This window comes from Atractosteus spatula, chromosome 15 (genome assembly GCF_055471065.1).
Source record: "Atractosteus spatula isolate fAtrSpa1 chromosome 15, fAtrSpa1.hap1, whole genome shotgun sequence".
Taxonomy (NCBI): Eukaryota; Metazoa; Chordata; class Actinopteri; order Semionotiformes; family Lepisosteidae; genus Atractosteus; species Atractosteus spatula.
In genome coordinates this window covers 11,992,825-12,008,524 of record NC_142720.1, presented here as the reverse complement: position 1 = coordinate 12,008,524, position 15,700 = coordinate 11,992,825, and the positions used below count along the sequence as shown (strand labels likewise).

Sequence of the window (15,700 nt, the reverse complement as noted above, 5' to 3'; positions counted from 1 at the left end):
GAGACAAGGGCTCTGGGTGGGGCTGTCCAATGAGTAACATCTGGGTGGAGCTATCTGAGATTCAGAAAGCAAAGAGTAACATCTGGGTGGAGGACAAGGGAATGTCTAGCGTAGAGCAGGATTTGACTGAATGTTTGCACTGGCAGACTGCTCCCAGGTGCTTGTTCTTTGTCAGAGCAAAGAGCCAGAGCTCCCAAAACAAAACAGGAGCTGAATGGTATAGCACTTTGTATCTTATCAGCTGTGATAAAGAACTGTTCTGCGCCTTTATTTAGCTTCACCAATCAGGTATGTACAGGGAAACATGTCAGTTAATGAGGCTGGTAGCTGTAGTTGGTCATTTTGCACAAGCATGGAAAACAGCACTAGGTGCTGTCACAGTAAAAGCAACATACATTACATTAACTGGCAAAGTTCAGGGTATTAATTGTTTATAGTTCTGCTCTTGGCAGGGCTTTTGCAGTTGGTACAGTAACATTCAGCTTTAATCATGGTCAAATTTTTTTGTGGTAGAAATCACATGAATGCAATGCAGCAGACATTTTCTGGGATTCCCCAGCCAGTTAACAGATCTGTCATCCTAATGAGATATTCTTCATTTTCGTCTGTACCCTAGCTTTCCTTTTAACATAAATTTGTCTATCAAATTAGAAGTGCTGTTGTAACAAAACTATTTTGGGCTTGAGGACCATAAAAAGAAGCAATGCTGCTGACAAAAACAAAATAAGAAAATCTTTTTTTTCTCCTCTTTGAAGCCTTAGATGATTTTGCTTCCTTTATTATATGTTGCAGAATGTGTAAGTTTCAAAGAAATCTGATCCTAAGGTATTAAATTGGTAATGTTGTCTTAATCACTTTTTTTCTGGTTAAGATAAAATACCAGCTTCTCAGAAGAGACAACTGCCTTTTTTATTAATGTTGACATCTGGCTTTGGACTCAAAACAAACAGGTTTTCTTTAGTGTGTATGTAGAGTATGTCTATTGTCATAAAAGTGAAAAATTCTGATTAATTATATTAAGTGCAGTAAATCTGTATTAATAGAATACATATTCAAATTCAATAAAATCTTTCCTTTTAGCTTCATGTAACAGGTGATTGAAGTGTCAGCAGTTTAAATATCTGTTCTTGGCAAATGTAGTGCAATATTGTAGCAGTAAACAGGGAGATTAAACTAGTGTCAGCGAATTGGCAGTCTGACAGCATTTTAAACTGTAGCAATATTAAAAAAGTCTTTGTAGATTAATGCAAAGAGGGCTGCTTGGTATAACTGTAAAAGCTAAGACATTCTGAGAACACTCTATAAACACCAGTGATCTAAAATCAATTGAGGGGTCATCGGGTTTCACGTATTGTCCATTCTTTTCTTCCTGATGTAATTTAATAATACCTTTAAAGATGGTGTTTAAACATCAACGATAGATTGTTTTGTCAATAAGGCTGCTTTTATGAAAGTCTTAAAAGCAGGAAGAGTAGATTTGTGGACATGTGGCTGGCTACTTTATAAAAGTATCCGCTAAACTGGGGCTCCCTTCCCCTGCTTTCCAGTCTGAATCCAAAAGATATATGGAAAAGAAAAAAGGTCCAACGAGCCACTTAAGACATCCATACTTTACATTTATAAATTAAGAAGTCACACAGTTTTGTTGGGAAAGTCCCAGCCATCTATCCATTATGACCCATAGTGACTTTCACATCTTTTTGTTTTTTTGGTCATTATAAAAAGCAAGGAAAATTGCATTTTAGATTTTTTTGGGTTGTCATGGCCTATGGGAGAATTACACTGAAATTTCAACATTCATTATACTGTACAAGAGATCACATGGATGTCAGTTTTTTTATTTATCTTATTTCTATCAGGATTTTGTATTGAAAAAGGGAATGTAGGAATTGTGCTAAAGAATATGAAAAAGGTGGACTTTTCCAAGGTTTTTTTTACGTGCCACACCAAGACTAACCCTGTGTCCTGAAGCACCCAATCCCAGTGTTTTCTGTCAGGGTGCTGTAGTGACAGCCTCTTTGGCCTTTAGAGGTGTTTTAGACCAAACACACTCTATACCCCTGAGGTTATAGATGAACAATAGGAATATTTATACAATGGAAAAAAGGAAAAAAGACATTCCTCTGTCGGTTTTGAATTTTTTTTTGTAGTTTCCTTTAAAATGTTGTGAAAAATCACAATTCATTAATAAAAAATAACCCGGTAGTTTTTCTTTTTTGCAGGCCTGGATTTGGTCTGTTCTTGTCAGGTTTTTCTGGAGTGTTTGCACACATTTTGCCTTTCTGGAATTCAGTGCTTGCACAGACCTGATCTCCACCTATATTGTGTCAACAACTGCTGAACAGGAGAGTGGTGTTTCTTCTGTGCACTGAGCCGGAGCTCCAACAGGCAGAGAACTGTGCCCTTGGAGACCTCTTCTCTCGCTTACATCATAAACTGCTCCAGGCTGAGCTGACAATAAACAGCCTGCATTTTTGTGGACTTCTCTTAACCTTTTCTCCTTTTTAAATAAAAGCCATCTAAAATGTGAGGGAATTGCTTGGTCTATTTTTAATTATAATAATATGCTGAGGTAGAGAGAGGTGTAATAAAGCTGTTATAAATAGGTGCAGGCTTAGCATTGTTAAAGTACTTGATGTGGATTATTAAAAGATTAGGGAACCGGCATAAAAGAATGGTTTGGGTTTGGGTAAGCAATTTGTTGAGGAACAGTTTTTTTCTCTTGATTAGCAATCACTGAGTGGTGCACTTAAACTGCATTGCTTGCAATAAGTTGAGGCTAAATGTTAATAATACGCTTTTATGGCATTTGAATTAGCTTTGGCAATTCAGAAAGAAAGACCTGGAATTTGAATTCTTTGCTGAACCACTGAATGGAGTTTTCCTAGGCTTTTGTAAACCTTCATATGTTCAATTGCATGAAAAAGGGATAAAAATGTGCTTGCAGAAAGCAGCCTTTTTTAACTATAAAGGAGATATTTAATGACACTTAGGTTTGTATTGAACCATGGAGGTTTTCAGTATGCCTAGAAGTTGTGTGGGAGACAGTCCAGTAGAAAGGGTGATAAATGTGTTTTTCTCAGAGAGCTGCCATAGGTCTGTAGATGATGTGACTCAAAGATGTCTAAGCCCAGACTTACAAATATGGTCAAAGATCAAAACAAATACCATATTTGAATAAACTGGGTGCTGGTTTTGGCCCCCATTCTTCTGTTTATCTTCTCTTGTCCAACTGTAAAGGAAGCTGAATATGATGGGAATAAAACAATGGTGTGCTGGAGTCTCCATCACTCTGCAGATTAAGGTTAGAGGGTTTTTTAGAAACACTGTGCCAAACTAAGAGAGAGACACCCTTTTTGGTCGACTGGGGAACACAAAGCTGAAATCTACAAGCTTCAAAAGGGTTTCATGAATGGGGAAAAAAGTAAAACAAAACAGTCAACCCAGTGGCATTCATCATGTAACAGCTTGATGTTGTCTTTGCCTTCGAGTCAATGGCTGGTTTTGTGACACACTGTGTGTTTGAAGTGTCACAAGCACACGTGTGTACCCAGTTGACAGTGATTGTGGTGATGCTTGCTGTTCGGTGTGTTTCACTTTACAGAGCCCTGTATATCCTGCCATTTTAACAAATGCCCCACTTCTGCCAAAGAAGTCAAATTGAGCTTAATGAAAAACCTAGTGGTTTGTGTGACTGATGGCTTTGCTGAGCTTTGAGAAATTTCCAGTATTATGTTTCTAAAGTGAGCAGAGAGCAGTGGCTGTGCCCTCACTCAAGTTCTCCCAGTGATATGTTGCAGTCCTGGTCTGGCCTCTGGAGCAAGGAGCAGAAACAAACAGGGGGTGATGTTTGCCAAACATGACTTCATATGATTTGACTGCATGAATTGTTATTTTTCACTTTCTGTATTTTGATAGCTTCATTTCAGTACATTTAGCAAACATAATTCAGTGACATTAATAACTTTAATAAATGGACCATTGCAATAAAATTGGTAAACATGGACACCCCATAGTAAAACCAACATACTTGTAGATATAAAGTGAAATGTTGTACTTCTGGATAAGTGAGCAGCCACAGTTATACAGTACTTTGAATGACATGCTATTTATTCTGCATTGTCAGTGGTCATTGTGCTTTCTGTCATTGTGGCTAACCAGGCTTGTTTTTATGTAGTAAGGCAGAGGCCCTGAGATGACAGAGTAACTCTTTAAAGTTAACTTCAGAGGTCTTTTAATGGAAATGCTTGACTCAGTTTGGCAAGAGAAACTATAGGGGATTGTGAGGTAATGGCTTCCTACTGTTAAACAACAGTTCTTAATGCTGCCACAGGGATTAAGGAGACCCCCTTGTTGTTTTTACCAAAAGCCCCCTTTGATTTCCCTGTTTTCTTTTGGTGTCAAGATCTACAGGAGAATGTTAAAGGTGATCTCCATATCAAGTGTGGAAATTAGAAGCAACTAATCTTTTCTATATCTGGCTTTCCAAATATACGTAGGCCTTTTTAAAGATCCCAAAAACATAATACATGATAATAAATGAAGAAAATGTAGTTGGCTTTCTAGGACAAAACATACAGATATATGTATCAAAAAGTATGGGTGGATATGTGGCGTTACGTTTTAAAAAGCACTATTTGTCACAGAAGCGTAAGTAATGTGTATGTGTTGCGTAGCCTTAAGTACTGACCCTGCAAATGTGCCGATGGCACTTTCCTTTATTCTGACTCTAAGACCACCAGCACATTTGGAGTAGGGAGCACCTTCGAATACTACAGTGAGAAGTCGTTAACTTGTATGAATACCAACGATTTTTTTTAAAGTTTATTTTTACAGTGGATCGCTGTAAGGAAGCTGCTGACACCTTCGGAACTCCTCTTTTCCCAAGAACTTGAAATCATTAACAAATGACAATTTAGAATTTCCAGCAAGGCAGGAACCGACGCACGTGTTCTAACTAAAATAAATAAAAATAAAAGGAGGCTATCAAGATTGTTAGGTGATTTTATATTGATTGGCTGGATTGCACAAATATAGGTGTGCATAGAGCCAAACATACGTGTGCATATGCACATACGTGTATGTGTCTTTATACTATTCTGTGATAATTACATGGTAGGCTTAGGCTTTCTGCAGCGTATGCTGGAGGTTCACAATTTTATTTGCTGTAATTGCAGAGTCTTGCAGGCCACTCCAACTGGTTTCAGAACAGAGCCCTGCGTGCTGATTAGAAAGGGTGAGGGGGGAGGAGGGAGGGGGGTGTAAATGGAATTTTCGCAGCAAACAGCTGGATCAGTTTATTTAAACAGATACAGGGTTGAGGGGCTGACCTCAGATTGACTCTACTGGAGGAGGAGCAAAAATGAAATTTTATGACTTTGTGCTGAGACAAAAAGATGCACTTGTTTATGATTTTTCCCTATAGGCATGTCAACATGGGATTGAATTGCAGAATACCTAATTACTTAAGTATAAATAGCCCAGGTTGAAGCACAGATAATAATAAAGTACCTTTCAGAAAGGGGTGTTACAAGCTTGGGCATTTGTTGAAAGCATAACATGGATGCATTGTCAACAGTGTAGGTGTCATGGTTTTACACATAATTACCTACATAGATCCTGAATTACAGTTCTGTTGGGCATGGGGTATTTCAAAGAAGACAATTAGCATGAAGAAATGATATTGAAAATGCAGTTTGAGATGCTTTGTTTATGATCAGTGTTTTGTGGCAAAAACCCACAAGGTTAGGTGTTAAAAAAGTGCCCTGAAAATCAGCAGTCCCTTCTTGTACAGACTCCATTATAGGAATGCAGAACAGCTCAGTATGGCGCTGGCAGTGTGTGGCCTGTATTAATATGTGTGTACAGTTTTCACGTGTGTGTTTGGAAAGCTTGTGATCTTGTACTGATGAACTGTGCTGGGGAGAAGTGGAGCTTCATATGCATTTAGATAGACACACTGAAAGTAACCTTTTGTATCTTCAATCTAGATCTTTCCAGTGATATTTATTAAATTATTCCCTAATTGGTCACGCAACAAAGGCAGCTAATGAAAAAGCAGATTTTTTCATTTTAATTGCCTATTTCACATGGTGTTTGTGGTACACCTGTGCATATAATGAGGATGGAACATTAACAGACCCTTGGCAGACGTGATTACAGTCATTTCCACACTTTAAAAGGAAGTGGTTTTAGACATAGGGAAAGACTGGTGCACTGGATATAATGCACTTAAAAGCATGCTGATGGAAATAGTGAAGGGAGGAAATTGTTGGTTCTTTTGTGCTTTCTTTGACTTTCAAGTGGTCCTAATTTAATTATTTTTGGGGCATTATTTTCTTTTTGAGCAGGACCTTACAAGTGGTATTTTCCAGTGGCATTTGCTTAAAAATAGCCCCCTATTGTCAAAAGAGAGCAGAATAGTTATGTTCATTGTGTGCCGATGGGAAGTAGAAACTGAACAGACCATAAACGCAATCCTATAGCGAGAAAGGTCATGAAAAGGTGAACTTTTACCCCTAATGGAGGATGCAGCTTTAGTTCACTGCATGGGTTTCTGCTCCTTTTGACTGTCTTCTTAACTGCCAGTCCTCGTGTGTGCGCCTGGAACACAGAGCAGACCATGACCACTTTCAGCGTCGACTCCTAAGGGTTCTTCCTCATTGTGTATAACTTGTCTATTGTTAAGGCATTTGCGCATCTGGCCTCAGATATGGTAAAGACTTCAAGAGTGGACTTGTGATACCATTTTGTAGGCCTGACTGGTTCTACGATTAAAAAAAAACTAGAGGGGTCACAAGCTAGACAACACTGACCTCCAGCTGACCCCAGACTTTAACATAGAGTCAAGAAACGAGAAAGCAATAAAAGGAATGCTTTGCCCGAGACTCCCTCCGCAGGGTGAGCTAGTGGTGATAAAACTCCAGACATTCCCTCATTTGATGGTATACTGCCATCAAGACATTTTTTTCTTCCTTTTTTTTGGGTAACAGTAGGCATTGAAATTTGCAGTTTTCTCAGAAGACGGAGAGAAAGATCTTAAGATACCGAAAGAACCATGTAGCAGACAGAAGACAAAGGATAAGATACTTCACTAATTAGGCAAGGCAGCAGATGCCCATATGAACATCTCTTTGTCTGTGCCATTTTTCCTCCATCCTCCCCCCCCCCCACAAACCCCCATCAGTACCCCCCCTCCCCTCTGCTTTTTCAGACTGAAAAGAGTAGTGTGGCCATTGTTTCCTGAAAAGTCTACTAATTCCCCCTTCAAAAGATGAAATGGAAATATCCAACTGCGGTAGAAGCAGGAGGACATAAATCAAGTCGGAACCCCTGAGCTTGCACTACCAAAGGTCGTGAGAGGTCACGGGGTTGTTTCAGAAGGTTTTAGGCTGAGTAAGACCAGAAAGGCCTTGTGGGTTAGAATGGGGGGTTGGGAGTTAGAAACTATGCTGAATATGTTGGTTTAATTATGTGCGTGTGTGTGTGAGTATATAAATATATATACACTCATGCACCCATGCACAAGCTCTTTTATCAATCAAATTCAGTCACACAGTTTCATCCTTAATGAGTGAAAGAATATTCATGGGCTTCTTGCATTTTGTATCTACTGTATACAAAAACATTTGACCGATGCAGAGAGACAAGAACGCTAGGCTTAATCATACAAGCCCATACATTTTGACATCAGTAAGTAGGGTAATAAGAAAAGAGTCTAGTATGAAGTTTATTAACATGTTTCAGATGTTTGTTGTATTGTAATACCAATTGTAACACCTTATCAACCTTTTCCCTGAAAAGCGTACTAAGAAAGCTCAGGCCAGCTTGCTTTTTGTGTGTCTAGTTGAGAAGTCTGGACAGTATAAAGAAATGTGCTGACAGCTGCTTCATGCTACAGTGGGAGGCACACCGAAGACTGAAATGTGTATTTGTTCAGTATTGTTGCAAAAAAACAAAACACCTTTTTGTTTGCGAGTGTGTAATCCAATGCAGAGCCCTGTAATACTGTGGCACTAATTGACAGGTTTTTTTTGTTGCTTTCTTTCAGGTTCATTAATGCAAGAAGGAGAATAGTGCAACCCATGATAGATCAGTCCAATCGAGCAGGCAAGTCCCCAATAGTAACTGTATTCAAGTCTCGCAGGCGAAAATCATCCTCAAGCCATTCACCGGGAGGTCTCCTACCTGGTAAATAAACTACCAATGGTTGCTGGGATTGAATGACGACTAAAATAACAACACTAATCATTTTGACTTGACTTTTCTTTGAAAGTCGTGTTGCAAAGTAAAATTAAAGTAATATCATTAAGTGAAACAGTCTTATTAGTTAAAACTCCGATGTGGTTAGCTGCTTCCTTTTCTAAAACAGAACTGAGACAAACAAAGAAAACTATTAATGTGAGTTATATACATTTTGCTTCCCAGCTTTTTACTTTCTGCTGCAATGACCACTCCCTGGTGCATGGCTTGGTGTGGACTGCTGGAAACTTTATTACCTGTCATAGGGGCTGAAGGGTCAGCGTTGTTGTGGGGACTCGGTAAAGTTCAAAGGCATTGATGAGGGTAGAACCTTTTTTAATTTTGCTTGAGTAACCCCAAGCAGCTTATTTCTGGATTTAGCTTATTTTATGGGAAAGAAAAATCTTGGATTCGGGGTCTGTTGGTGATGGTAAGCAAATTCATTCTTTTTTCAGTTTTTTAACCCTTATTATTCTCTGGGTTTGTTGCTTACATTTTCATACGTTACAGTGCAACGGTAACAACACGTGAGCAGAAACTGTCTTTCTGTCTATCAGCTGATGTCATAGACCCTCAAAGTCTTTGTCTAGATGTTGATGAGCTCTGAAGTATTTGAAGGTATCATTATGCACTTGGGTGTCATTTATTTTAGCTGACCATGATTATGGTAACACAAGAGTGCAAATTCTCATAAACACATCCAGACTAGGGTCTTGCCTTGTCCATGAACTGATGGTGAGCACGGATTAAACAGTTGAATAACTGCTGTCCTGTGACCCTTCCAGTAAGTCAAGGAGCTCCATACAATCCAGACGGGCAGCCAATGGGAGGGTTTGTCATGGACGGCCAACAGCACATGGGAATTAGACCACCTGGTAAGGCCTTGGCTTGCAACCCACTCTCCACCCTCCCCACACAACCCCCCTCCACTGAGTGGCACTGCAGGGCTACACGTTCTCTCATACAGGTAGTCCATCACATCACAACCTTCACAGCACCTGAGCTGCACCTGAGCTGTCTTGCCTTGCCCTGCTCTTTGCCTCTGTGCGCTTGGTCACTCTCCAGCTCCAGCCTGGCCTCGTGGTGTCAAGGGAAGGGGTCTCAGGGACGGATGCTCCACTCCTGCACAAAAACAGTTGTTTCCTTTGTTTTGTCCCCTGTTCTCCCTTCCCTTCCCTTAAAATGGATCTTTTTGGCTCTTTTGGCATCTCTCTGTTTGACTTCTCTCTGGTTGGCTCATCTTCTGGCATATTCTTGAATTTTTATCTCCCTTCTAGGACCTATGAGTGGAATGGGCATGAATATGGGCATGGAGGGGCAATGGCACTACATGTAACCTTCTTCTAGTTAACCAATCGCAAAGCAAGGGGGAAGTAAGTACAAACAGGGTTAAAAATGTGTTATCATTAGGGGATGCAAATTTTCTTTTTCCTGGTGTTTCTTTTTTGGAAGGGTTGTTTTTATGTTTGATGTTCTTTCCTGCCCATGGCTTCATGCTTGTTCACTCTTCATCGTTCTTCCGTTTCTCCAGCCCCCAACCCCCCCCCTCCCTCCATCTTCTTTTCCAGGTGATAACGTCCTCTCATGCTTTGAAGACAGAGAGGTTTGCCATGTGCAGTTGCTCTGTGTCTCACTATTGCACATTACTGACCACATGACAAAACAAGACGCAGTCGTATCGGAGGGGGGTGGCAAGCAAAGGGAGGGAGGGGGGGGTAACCATAGCAACAGACTGATTGGCAAAATGTAAGCAGTCTGCAGCAGTGCAAGGAGAGGAAAGAGCATGTCCCCAAAGTGTCATAAATCTGTCTTACCGCAGTTGATGCATGAGTTACATTAATACACTAACCTGTGAGACACCACCAAAAAGGCGAACAGAGACTGTTTATAGGCAAAATAAACACTAGAATACATTTAAATTTATCTAGCATGATTTCAAATGTATGGAATGGGCCTATCGATCTCTACTTTATTCCCCTTTGTCCTTCCCATCATAATAGGATTACTTACGGCGAAGGGGAAAAAGTAGTGCAAAATAGAGGTGTCCGCAGCAGGGTAGGGAGCTTAGCCTAGGCTAATTGACTATATCCAAATTAAATATGCCATCACTAGCAGTGTGACTAATGGACTTGACTTATTCAGTATACAAAAATAGAGATCATTAATGCAGCCTTCTATGGAATGCCTCGTGAAGCAAGCTCTGCGAGAATATCCCAGTTTTTCTGCTGTCACCTCGAAAGCAAAAAATAAGCATTTTTTCATGCATCTGTTTCTTTCTCTTTATTTAAATTCACATTAAGATTTCAAAGCAAGCAGTGGAGTCAAAACATTGTCAAGTGTTTCATGGAAAAAAAATATATATAGTGTGCGAGCCATTTCGTCTTCCGAAAGAGCCGGCATTTCAGCAGGATTGTTGTTCCTGTAATGTCGTGAAAGCCCTGCTTTAAACAATATCGAATTGCTCACTGAATCTCATAATTGAACTGCAATCATAGATGAAAACAGTTAAAAGATAAACAGGAGGAGAACGCTTTTAGCACACTCTAGAATGCTGCTGCTCCTTGTGCTACATCATTGAAATTTTCTAGCTTGGCTAATTTAAATATTGTTCCTTTAGTTTCTAGGTCAATTAAATGTAAGTGATGTGTTATATGCTTCATGACCAATTAAATTAATAGGTTATTACAAAAAATGTTATCATCCTATTTGATTAAGGGGCTGAGAGTACATTATATTTTATAAGCAATTTTCATTAGTTCAGAAATGTTCCTTTAGGCAAGATTAAGCAGCTATTTGCAAAGGAGCCCCGAGACCTGAAAGGAAGGTGTTCCTAGCAGTCACACTGCAACATTACTTAAAACCAAAGCCAATTAAACCTACTTAGTAGGAGCGTTATGCTTTCTACCCTTGACGATTATGGAGCTTATAGCTCTCAGAAACAATACACCTGTCAGTTCAGATGAACCATAGCAATCCATGCAGAAGACTGAGGCCCTTTGATAGCAGAGAGAATTATTGTTTTATGACTCTTTTTTTTCTTCCTTTCATTTTTCGTTACCAAAAAATTACCCAAGGGTGGACAAAATTGAGATTTTATTTTCCAGACAATAGTGATTACAGTGAAAGAATTAATTATGAACGTATAGATTTTTGTTTCCATCCAATTTCCCAAATGTTTTAGGTATGCTTTGGTAAGCATGCCCTTCTTGGCGCGACTGGAGAGCTTTGTTTAAGAAATCAACTCTCCCATTATTAAGCATAAGTTTGTTAACCCTTTTCAGGGTCATGATCTCTTTTTCTTTAACTTACGCTTTTATTTTTTAAGTAACAGAAATGAGTTCTGCAGTGGCTTGGCCTTGTGTGCTCAGTACAAACGTACCCTGTTGATAGACTCCCTTGGCAGTCCTGAAACAGAATGGGTCAGAAACCCAGCTATTGATTCAAGCAAAAAGCCACTTGGGTCTGTTTAAGATCGCCCCCAAAAATGTACGATCAATGCTTGTGTTTCCCAGCTGTTTTCCCAGCTGTTTATCAGTCTAACTGTAGAAACCTTACAAGCTCCTTTTACTGTTTCTTTCAATTGCTTGATGAAGTTTGTCATATTTGTTTTCATCACATGTATTACTTAAACATGTTATGCAGTAAAATGTAAAAGGCTTGAAAAATATGGTAGCACGGATTTAATAATTTTGCTCAATTTAAATATACAGTATAACTTCAAAAACATGGAACACGATAGTGTTATGTTCTTATATATAATGTGTCTGTGTGGAGAATAGAGGCCGTTATTCACAAAAAGCAGTTAATGATTTATAACTTTGTATCTGATTTTTATTTGTGAACTGATTTTCGTGTTGCTACAGATTGTGTTTGGAATGGCCCAAGCTGTTGCCAATATATTTGTATTTTAAATCTCTTATTTTCAGAATACAAATGTAGAAGTATGTTTGAGCATAGCCTTTTCATGTCCAGCATCAATTCAAGTTTGTTTCTTGGCAGGGTCTTGTGAGAGAACCAGGCACCTTTTTCATAATTGAAAAAAAAAAAACATTCACAGTCCGTGGTAGTTACTAAGATTCATGTTTTACATTAGCCCTACGCCTCATGTATACACCACTTGATTTCTGAGTTTCTTTGGTGTTGAGTCCTGTTTTTTTCTTCAGGGTAATGCGAGCTGTTAAAACAAATTAGAATACCATCTTTCTCTTATGTACTTTCCTGGAGTGCAAAGTATATAAAACAGGCCATGACAACATCTCTCGTCTGCTTCCATGCTGCCTGTAGACTAATATCAATGCTTTCGGAGAGCTGGTTTTCCTTGGGACATTTAATAATTGCAGGGAACAAAAAGAACAACCAGATTTAATAAAGTTTCTAGTCCAGGTTTCTGGACTGTTCATGTTCCTTTGTTATTGATTATTAAAATGTGTTTTGATGGGCAAGGTCTCTGGTGATTGAATGGTCACAATGTCTTGTCCGTGTCAATTGTACATCCCCCATAGGGCCGGGTTTATCAATAACTTTGTGCTTGAGTAAATTCTCAGTATTTTAAGAAAAACTGCTCATTGTTGAGAATGTAGTCTTAAAAAAGAAGCATTACAGTGAACTTTTGAGGAGTTATTCTTCACAGGACCCTTATTTTAACCTTTCACACAATGTTAGGCAACTTGCTGTTGGGTGTAAAAGAGCTTGAACTGTGCCTGTGTACCCATTAGACAATACAGAATTCTTTTCGGTAGGAGACAAAACTTGAAGATGTATTAAAGTATGATTACATTTAATGTTTTGGCATTTATAGACATTTTAATTATTAAATAGTCTTTCTACGATATATCAATCGTTCGCGACTCAGTTTCAAAATTGTATCTTGTGATTGCACTATAATAACCGTCTCATATTATAAAATAAGAAGGCTAAAGGCTGAGGGAAATAAACATTTGTGTTACTCCATGACTGCAAAATAGTGGATACTGCATATGTGACTCAAAATCTCAGCTAGTGCTTGTGTTGTTGTGGTAGTAAGTTTATCGAGCCATCTTTTCACCAGCGTTATGCGTCTGTTTTCCTCCAGGGCTACAAGGCATGCCAGGCGATTTCGTGTCTCATGGTGGTCCAATGGGCATGAGTATGGGACAGTCAGGCTACACTCCCCCTCAGATGCCCCCACATTCTGCTCAGCTACGACATCGACCTCCCATGCATTCCTACATTCCTGGACATCCCCATCACCCAGCAATGATGATGCATGGAGGACCACCACACCCTGGAATGCCAATGTCTGCATCTAGCCCCCCAATGCTTAACCCAGGAGACCCTACAATGGGTGGACAAGTCATGGACATCCATGCCCAGTAGTTTTAAGGGACTTTTTTATTATTATTAAAACAAAACAGTTTCTGCTACAGTGGCATCTTTCGTATATTGACTTCATTCTTGCAGTGACTAAGGAGCTCCATTCTTGGCATCAGATTTGGACCAAGGAGAAGCCAATGTTTGTTTTTTTTTTACTCCCTGGGACCCTTTACACAGGAAGTGCCCTGGAAAAAAAAAGAAGAAGAATGAAATTATAAATATATCAACTCCTGGGAGGAGGAGGAGGACATGGTGAATATTGTTGTAAAATTACGTTGGACTCTCACGAGAACTGAGAATTAATTATTGTAAATGCTATCGTACTGTTCTGCATATTATGTTGTTTCTTATAGATTTTTTTAAAGGATGTGAACTTTTTTTTTCCACACTATGTGTGTGTCATTTCCATAGACTTTGACCTCCTCCCCAAATCTCCTGAACGTTTGAAGACAAAGAAAAACAGGCCTTACATTTACTCTGCAAATGACAGAAAGGGCTTATTTGCAGGATTTTTAGAGCATTAAAATAACTATGTCAGGCGGAAGACTCTCGCCCATCCCAAGATTTCATCCATGTTCTCTGTCTCTCTAGCCTGAGGCTTGCATTTGCATGTCTAATTCATTTACTCACCATATTTGAATTGGCCTGAACAGATGTAAATGGGGAAAGATAGGAGAAGCCCTAGACATCCACTATGATTAATCAGCTGTTGCAGGCAAAGTATTAAGGAGGCTGGTAGGAGTAAACATAGAAACCAAAAGGTGTTTATAAGTCTAATTATTACATCAGTGCTTTCATCTCCCCATACTGCAAATCACCAAATGGGATGTGATGTAATCCTAAAATGCAACAAAATTAACCAACTACATTTTTTTTTTCTGAGACAGACATCAGTCATGTGCGTGTTTTTGCTTTCCATGTTCCCATCTTGGAGAGTTTATGTATACGTTGTAAATAAATTTTTTTGTGCAAAAAAAAAAAGGACTGGAAATAATGAACTGTTGTAGATTTTTTGGGGGAAACTTTTAGTTTGGTTTGGGTTGGCATGCCTATAAAAAAAACACTATATGGGAACAACTTACTGCTTTGTTATGGTTACAAAAGACTGAACGAACAAAAAAAACTACTTGTGCAGCGCTTTTTTTTATCACAAAAACCGATGAACTAAATATAAATTAATAACGACAGCACAGTTTTAGTTTCTGATCAAAAACAGTTTGGATTGTATAATAATAGACCCCAGATGTAGCAGTTTTTATTGTGTATAATAATAAAATCCTGATTATAATATATACATATATATCTTGCAGTATATGTAACTTATTCGCCATTCCTATTACACTTGTTGAGAAAAGCCTTCATATTTTCTCCTGTAGTTTAGAAAGAAATTGCAGGCAGAGATATTTTTGACCAAAAGCTATAAAAACAAAATACGAGCAACATAAATGTGATTTGGCATTTACATATATGAAATCATGCCACCTAAAGGACTTTTCAGCTAAAAAAGTTGTTCTTGGCATCACTTTGTTTATATTGTTCTTCTGCTTATACTATGCATCCTTTGTAAAACACTTGTAAGCATATTGATATAGGTGGGTAAATGAGAAGCAAAATATACCATTTTTTAAATAGAACTTCAACACATTAAGTGTAATGGTTAACTATTTCAGACAGTTACTGAGCTCAATCATGAACATACTAGAATGTGGATTTATATATTAGTGCAAATCATATAATTTGCTCACTTCTTGGGAAATTAGCTCCAGATTAGGATTACAGTAGATAAATCACTTGTTTTTGTCTCTGAGTGTTTCTTAATGACCATCGGTACCATAGATAAAGTTTAAAACTAAAGTGTTATATCAGAAAAGGAATGCCGAACGATCATTAGAACAAGATAATGCCAGTACTAAACTTTTTATTAAACATCTGTGGCCTTGTACGAACAAAAGCAGCATTAAACCTGGGAACGTGTTGCTATTTTTATTTTCTTCTGATGCTTTGCTTCTAACTTTTAGCAAGTGGCACTGTCTGTGAAGTTTACTCCTCAGAATTGATTTAAGAAATTTCATATGTGCTAATGCTTTGGTAGAAAACTACGGATTGT

At 38.6% G+C, this 15,700-nt stretch overlaps 1 protein-coding gene and 1 long non-coding RNA gene across 5 annotated transcripts in view; one reads left to right on the top strand and one right to left on the bottom strand.

Moving 5' to 3' along the window:
* meis1b (Meis homeobox 1 b) overlaps positions 1 to 14,574 on the top strand; it is a 63,134-nt gene extending 48,560 nt beyond the window's left edge. The window contains exons 10-13 of one of the 4 annotated variants that reach the window (XM_088933591.1): positions 8,051 to 8,109; positions 9,027 to 9,116; positions 9,519 to 9,614; positions 13,313 to 14,574. In XM_088933591.1, the coding sequence (XP_088789717.1) occupies positions 8,051 to 8,109; positions 9,027 to 9,116; positions 9,519 to 9,577 (208 nt within the window). In that variant the 3' untranslated portion in view covers positions 9,578 to 9,614; positions 13,313 to 14,574. Of the gene's footprint in view, positions 1 to 8,050; positions 8,191 to 9,026; positions 9,117 to 9,518; positions 9,615 to 13,312 lie in introns of all 4 variants that reach the window. The other 3 variants (XM_088933590.1, XM_088933588.1, XM_088933587.1) reach the window with 3 other exon arrangements.
* The window catches only part of LOC148820036 (uncharacterized), a 114,725-nt gene continuing 112,620 nt past the window's right edge, over positions 13,596 to 15,700 (bottom strand). Inside the window, exon 3 of the long non-coding RNA XR_016094191.1 lies at positions 13,596 to 13,778. This is a non-coding gene — a long non-coding RNA (uncharacterized LOC148820036). The remainder of the gene's footprint in view (positions 13,779 to 15,700) is intronic.